The sequence below is a fragment of the Octopus bimaculoides genome, chromosome 7 (assembly GCF_001194135.2).
Source record: "Octopus bimaculoides isolate UCB-OBI-ISO-001 chromosome 7, ASM119413v2, whole genome shotgun sequence".
In the NCBI taxonomy this organism is placed as follows: Eukaryota; Metazoa; Mollusca; class Cephalopoda; order Octopoda; family Octopodidae; genus Octopus; species Octopus bimaculoides.
This window is the reverse complement of record NC_068987.1, coordinates 4,319,870-4,327,079: the sequence shown is the minus strand read 5'-3', so window position 1 is coordinate 4,327,079 and position 7,210 is coordinate 4,319,870. Positions and strand designations below refer to the sequence as shown.

The 7,210-nt window shown below is 38.5% G+C and overlaps 1 protein-coding gene across 1 annotated transcript in view; it reads left to right on the top strand.

The window, feature by feature from the left end:
* Positions 1-5,670: 5,670 nt before the first annotated feature.
* The window catches only part of LOC106874124 (uncharacterized), a 6,035-nt gene continuing 4,495 nt past the window's right edge, over positions 5,671-7,210 (top strand). The window contains exon 1 of the mRNA XM_014921739.2: positions 5,671-5,972. Coding sequence (XP_014777225.1) covers positions 5,906-5,972 — 67 coding nt within the window. The 5' untranslated portion in view covers positions 5,671-5,905. The remainder of the gene's footprint in view (positions 5,973-7,210) is intronic.

The following is a 7,210-nucleotide window of genomic DNA, read 5'->3' as shown; positions in this document are numbered from 1 at the left end:
GCCGTTTTCCTCAGCAGAAAACAGAATTTCACAGAAGCACACTGTTCCTTCGTTTCAGCCATCGCAAAAATCGACGAACAGGGAAGAAGCACTGCAAAACAAAGACACACCACGTTGTAGTACGACCTCACACGACGACGCCGGTTGGCAGACTGATGCCTGAGGGTCGCACCAAGTGGATTTTAGCAGCGGAAGCCCGAACTACAACGGGCTTGTCCCACTAAGAACGTTTCCGGTTACCCCCTCGTGTACTGGTAAATAAAATAGTAAGATAGCGAAGATCACAAATAACAAAATACATATATATTGGGATAGTTTAAAAGAAGAATATACGATCCACAAGTACAGATATGCACATTACTGTAATATTTCTGTAGAGAGACGCATAAGTATTTGCACTAATTTCAATAAAGGAAGACTACAAATTGTATTACAGTTTATTTATATTCAAGAGCCATAAATTGGTTCAAACGAGGCTAAATATGTAGCTGCAGTTAAGTTGTTGAACAGGGTCCGTCAGTGTCAGCAATGTCGTCATCAGGTTCCTGGCAAACTTCCGATGATGGGCCAGGAATGGGATTCTCAAGTGATGAAGTAGCACTACGAGAGAGGGCATTTTTGAAGACTTATTCAGGTGTCATCTGTCTCATTAGCATAGGTTTCTGTCCAAGCAATGTCTCTATAATTGAATAAACTCCACTAATCTGTTGTTCACTGATAAATGCATGTTGTTCAAGGCCAGCTATTAACTGATCACAATTTTTCTCCATATGTTCCATAGGAATTTTTTCACCCGTCTCCTCTATGTCGTCATCACTACCATTTTCATTTTTATCCCTATTTAACACCATTTCACCAATTTCCCCATCACTCAAAGGATACACAACAGGTGCATCCTTGTCAATGTTTAGCATTTCTCCAATGTCCGCTTCTTCTGGATCACTTCCGCTTCCACACGATAAACTTTTAGCCTAAGTTACGAGTTTTGATATCATCTTCTCATTAATGACACGAAATCCTCTGAGCTCGTTATCTGAGTCGTTTTCATCCAACATCATTATTGGCCAAATTCTGTGCCAGGCATTTGTTACGGTTAATTTACCAATATCATTCCAAGCGTTCGGAACTGAGCAAATGGCATCCTCAACAATGAACTCTTTCAGAGAGTCTTGCATTCTTACTCCTTTATTGACTGTATCAGGGCACAGTTCATAAAATAATTTTTATAGTTGCTCTGCATGGAGCGTAAAATTCCTTGGTCACAAGGTTGTAAAACAGATGTCCCATTGGGAGGCAGGTGAATAAAGTGTCTTGCTCAAGAACACAACACACAGCCAAGTCCAGAAATCGAACTCACTACCGCATGATTGTGAGCCCGACGCACTAACCACTGAGCCATGACAGCTTCATATATGGTACATCATGACATTTCCATCAAGATCTAAGAGGTACTTAGGGAAATACTTTACAAGCACAAAACAAAAGCGTAGATACGGTTGTTGACGTTTAACTCCACGCCAGCGTTGGCTGAGGTGACCCACGATCAAAAGCATTTTGCGTTTTAGGAATACTGTGTTTTTTCTTTTAGGTGGTTTGGTTGTACGCGTCAGTAAATAAGCAGGATGGACAACTATAATTGTGTTTATTAAGAGTTATTTCCCTTACACATCCCGAGATCTTTAAATCATGAGTGATCGGTCGCTTTCCAACGGTTGAGACCTCCGGCGTTCTTGGTCCTATGGACCATATCCTTGCTCACTGCTATCGGAGCGGAGATTGCTGTCCGTAAGTGCGAGCCCCGTGGGTCAAGGTGGCTGTTCTAGTACGTCTCCCTTGCTATCATCCGGGGCAATGCCTTTTCCATTTTGTCTACTAGTGCCATGAGAAATGCCCCCCGACTACGATTAGAAGAAAGTGGTCTTTACTTAGACTGTCATTCTATTTACATTATCTCACCACACAATACCAAGCAATATAGTTTCATAGCAGAAACTAAAGGCCAGCCATTGGTCATATGTGAAATGAGACTGCCAAGCTCCTACTTCTTAACCAGACAACCTGCGCTTATATTCAGACATATCAACTCAAGAAATATTAGCGGAATATTTCCATTTGGTCTTTCACTTAATATTTTACATTTAATACGTTTCTAGCAGCGCACATGGAAATGTTCAATGCCCATTTTATGGTACAGTGTCACCCTTAAGCGTCCTCTTCCAGCCTCTTTTCTAATTCTAGTTTACTCTTTTACTCCTTTATTTGTTTCGGTCATTTGACTGCGGCCATGCTGGAGCACCGCCTTTAGTCGAGCAAATCGACCCCAGGAGTTATTCTTTGGAAGCCTAGTACTTATGCCATCGGTCTCTTTTGCCGAATCGCTAAGTTACGGGGACAAACACAGACACACAAACATATACACACACATACATATATACGACGGGCTTCTTTCAGTTTCCGTCTACCAAATCCACTCACAAGGCTTTGGTCGGCCCGAGGCTATAGAAGACACTTGCCCATGGGAATGAACCCGGAACCATGTGGTTGGTAAGCAAGCTACTTAACACACAGCCACTCCTGCGTGTACAAAATGTTACAAAACATTTTTGCTTATCTTCAACGCTGACAGTTTGCTTTCTTTCTTGATTAACAAATCGTATTCTTTTTGTGTTAGTGGGGAATATACCGTATTTTAACGTGTATAAGGTACCATTTTTTGTCAAAAATCGGGTTAAAAATTATGGGAGTTTCTTATAATCCCTTACAAAACCTTTTTCCAAATTTTAATAGGATGCAGAAAACGAAAACCAAGAAACAATTGATTGACTGTTAAAGCAAAAGGGAGATAATTTTAAAAGATTCCTTTCCACTATTGGCAAGAGGTCTGAAACTTTGTAGGAGTGTGTGTGCATGGAGGGGGGTAGTCAATTACATCGACCCCCAATACTCAACTGGTACTTATTTTATCGACCCTGAAACTATGAAAGGCAAAGTCAACCTTGGTGGAATTTGAACTCAGGACGTAAAGACGGACGAAATGACGCTAAGTATTTCGTCCGGGGTGTCAACAATTCTGTCAGCTCATTGCCATTAAAAATTTAAGATTACAAATTAATCTTTCAAAGCTAATTTACATTCTTAGAAGAGGTTCTGATCTTTCGGCTGAGTCTAATCCTGTTGAATATACGAGGTGTTGCTGTGGGGTAAAAAGTTTGTTTCCCAACCATATGGCTCCAGTTGCGTGATCCATTGCGTGGCACTCTGGGAAAGTGTCTTCAACTATAGCCCCGCACTGACCAAACGCTTGTGAGTGGATTTGGTGGATGGAAACTTAAAGAAACCTGTCGTGTCAATTCGATAAAAAAAATAATAATAACTAGCATTGTCGGTCTGGACCTATGATAGAAGACACTTGGTTGAAAAACGAGTTTCTTAACTACAAAGCCTCCACTCCTCTGCTTATATGTTAATTATGTAACAATTATGGAGTTGATGATGTTTGCAGTTACACTATATAAACAGCTGTAGAGCAAAAGAAATGAAAATTTTAAAATATCATCGGGAGATTTTGTTTTTTATTCTTCCAAATAAACTATGAGTATGTAGAGTTATCGATTTAGTCTTCTCAGCAAGGGTGTGATCTCACTGGTTCGTATGTGCTCCTCATTCACTCTATATGCTGAAAGGATTTTCCACCCCTGTCTTAAGCGGTTGATCCACCTGCTAGAAATGGTAGCGAAATTCCACTCAGATTATACCCTGCTTCCTTAAAAAGATATGAGTCACATTGGATAATGTTGTCTTTGATGCAATACACTGTCAGTAGCATAGATACAGGGGGTAGGGATAATAGGGGTGGTCCACGCCGGCCAACACTTTTATGAGGGAAGTACTTTTAGGTCCGCTGTATAAGCATGTATAGATTCAGGGGCCCTGTGTCACACACTCGAGCTATGCCACTGTGCATAGCTTGATCTCGGCTGAACTGGAGCCACACAACAACAACAACAACAACAGCAGCAGCAGCAGAAACAGTAGCAGCAGCAGCAGAAACAGTAGCAGCAGCAGCAACTGCAGCAGAAATAACAACAATGTGGTTCGACGAACAAATGAGGGAGCATCAACGTGGTCGTTCGGGCTGCTAGAAATGGCAGCCAAACCTCCATTAAATCAAACCCCATTTCAGAGGTTTTCAAACGGTGCACCTCTTGGGGCATCTGGGTTCGCTGCACACACTTCCAAATATAAGTTAAGGTTTTAGAAAGTATATATTATACTTGAACGTCTTCAAGATTGTGTTGTAACGAAGTTTCGTTACAACACAATTCTGATTATTAAAAACAAAACAAAACAATACAGAAGGTGAGTGTATTTTATCTTTTATTCGTTTCAGTCAAGCAATCTCAGCATTTATTTAAATCTCGCATTTATTCCATCGGTATCCTTTGATGGACTGTTAAGTAACGAGGACGTAAACAAACCTACACCAGTTGTCGAGCGGTGAGAAGCACAAACACAAGCACAAACACTCACACACACACTCACACATACATACATGCATATATACATACATGCATATATACATACATCAGGTGCTGCTTTGGCATGTGATCTACAAGGGAGATTGCTTTAAATTACTTTTTAGTTCACTTTTCAATTTCTAAAAACCCATAAGGTGTTGGCTAAAGATTTTTACAATGCGATCAGTGACGAGATGAAAGCAGTCGCAAGGTGTTAGTCGAAAGGGTGGCACTTGTCATCGAGAAACTGGTCGACAAGGCGCAAACGTGTGTTCGGCCCTGTGTGGCCAATAAAGAAAGCTATCTATCTATCATCTATCTATCTGTCTGTCTGTCTGTCTGTCTATCGATCTATTTTTCTAAACCAATCTTCCTCAACCATTTTCCCCCTATGGACCCCTTTTATTCTCATTTTACTCGGGTGGACCCTCCTACCCATTAAATGTTTTAAAAATCCTGTTATATTTTAATAATTAAATATTATAAGAAATTGTTTTAAAAAATAATATCTTTCATAAAAAGGAAAACAAACTAGTTTTAAATCTCTGGGCGAGAAGTAAGTAATAACAGTACTACAGAGTAAAGCCTATTTGCCAACTGAGTGATTAGGACGATGTGGGGACATTAGCTCCCTTATTCGAGGTATAAGGATGCAGTTGTGAGCTGGCAAAGATGTTTTCCTGGGGCTAAAAAAAAGTAGTACCATCGTAACATCGTCCTAATCAGGACTGCCACTTTACGTTGGCAAATAGATTTTACTCAATATATTTCATGTATTGTAGAAATTTAACCAATTTATTAAACAAATTTTAACAACAAAATCTTACATAGATCTCTCCATGGGTCGTATAGCCCCCGAATGAGGACCACTGATGTAAACCTTCAAGACTAGCTCCAGCATGACCGTAATCCAGTGACTGAAACAAGCAAAAGATAACTATGTGTTTATAAAATTCTTCGTTATATTTCTCAGTATTGTTGTTTCCGTTTTTCAATCTGGAGTCCGCAGAATCAGCAGGTTATGGCGTCGTCATAATTTTTTCAACTTTGTTGTCCTACTCTCGCATGGCTATTTGCTTTTCTCCTACTACAATTTCATCGTTAACCGACGTGATTTGATCATGACGCAGAGCAGTGGTGGGAAAATATTTTTCTCGACCTCACCTAGTTGAACAGGTGAGAAAGAAAGACAGACACTAATTACCTGGATTGAAGTACCTGCCCAAGTGAGTGTCAGACAGATAGAGGGAGAGGGAGAACTAGATATTGAGTGAGTGCTAGTGTGAGCTAGTGAGAGAGACAGAGGGACAGTGAGAGAAAGACGGAAAGTAACGTTACTTACCTGTAGGAAGTCAGATTAAATTAGGTTGAATGATTTAAATTTCGTCATGTCTCCCTTAAGATCTTACCAGCTCTTGGTTATTTTGATCTTCATAACAGTGTCTATTAAATACAGTAAGTGAATCTATCTTCTTATTTAAACCACCTTAAAAATATTCATTAACTTAATCACACGCATATACGTATAATTAGTTATACCTATCTTATATCTCCTCTGATTAATTAGATTAACTTAAGGCATGTATAATAGTATGATAGGTATTAAGTTAAAAAAATGATAAATGCTTTTTCTTTGATGTTTATATTCCTTTTTTTTTTGTTCCTTTTTCAACATGAAATGGTCAAATGTGTGTTTTTTAAAACTGTGACCTATATACACTAAAAAAAAAACGACTGTATGGTGTATTATAAAGAAAATATAATGAGGTTGAATGTTTTTGTTACAATACTATGATGGACTACGAAGTTTATTATATCTACAAAGCTTGCTAAATTTTTGACCTTTTAGCCAAGACTATATATACACAAACACTATATATGTATATTAATTTTGGTTTCTCTAAATTTAGTATATCAGTTAAGAAAAAAAATTAACACCAAAAAGTACACTAAATGTCCTATTTTTACTTACTGTTTTGTGGTTAATTTTATTCCCCGAAATTATCCAATGGAGGTTCTGTTTATTCATTTTTGCACCTTTCAGAATTTTATTTCTGTTATTATTTGTTATATCTTTATTGTTGTTGTTTTCCTTTTTGAGCCGTGTAAACCCCACCCTTTTGTGTTCATATTTCCTCTTTTGATGTTGTCCTCAATATCTTGGGCCCTCGTCGATAAATCATCATCATTAATATTTGTTCGTTTTTTGTTTTTCTTTTCTTCTTTAGCTAATAATTTAAGAAGATTAAAACGTCCTGATTTCATAAAGTTTAGCCTTGTTTTCTGTTGTGTTTGTGACGGGTTGATTTCACTGAAACTTGTTGCATTCCACATTTTATGTAAACAATAAAAGACTCCCCTGCCAGTTATGATAGCCACATTCTTCAGGCTAATAAACTACATAATTAGCTGTTCGCAGTAATACATACTGAAAGTTAACAACTATTTTGATTGCTTTTTACTGTCTCATATGAATAAATATCGAGGCCATATTTGCCTATGGAAACATGACAGTATTGATTTATTTCAATGTCTACCTTTCCAAGTTGGTTTTATGTATTTTTGTTCCCCGAAAAACTTCGCGAGTGACCGTCAGCTTCCAACGAATAAATTTCTGGGAGCCGTAATGTGGGCATTCGACCTGATAGAAATAGCAACTGAATTTCCCCGATGTCACTCTACCATCATTATAT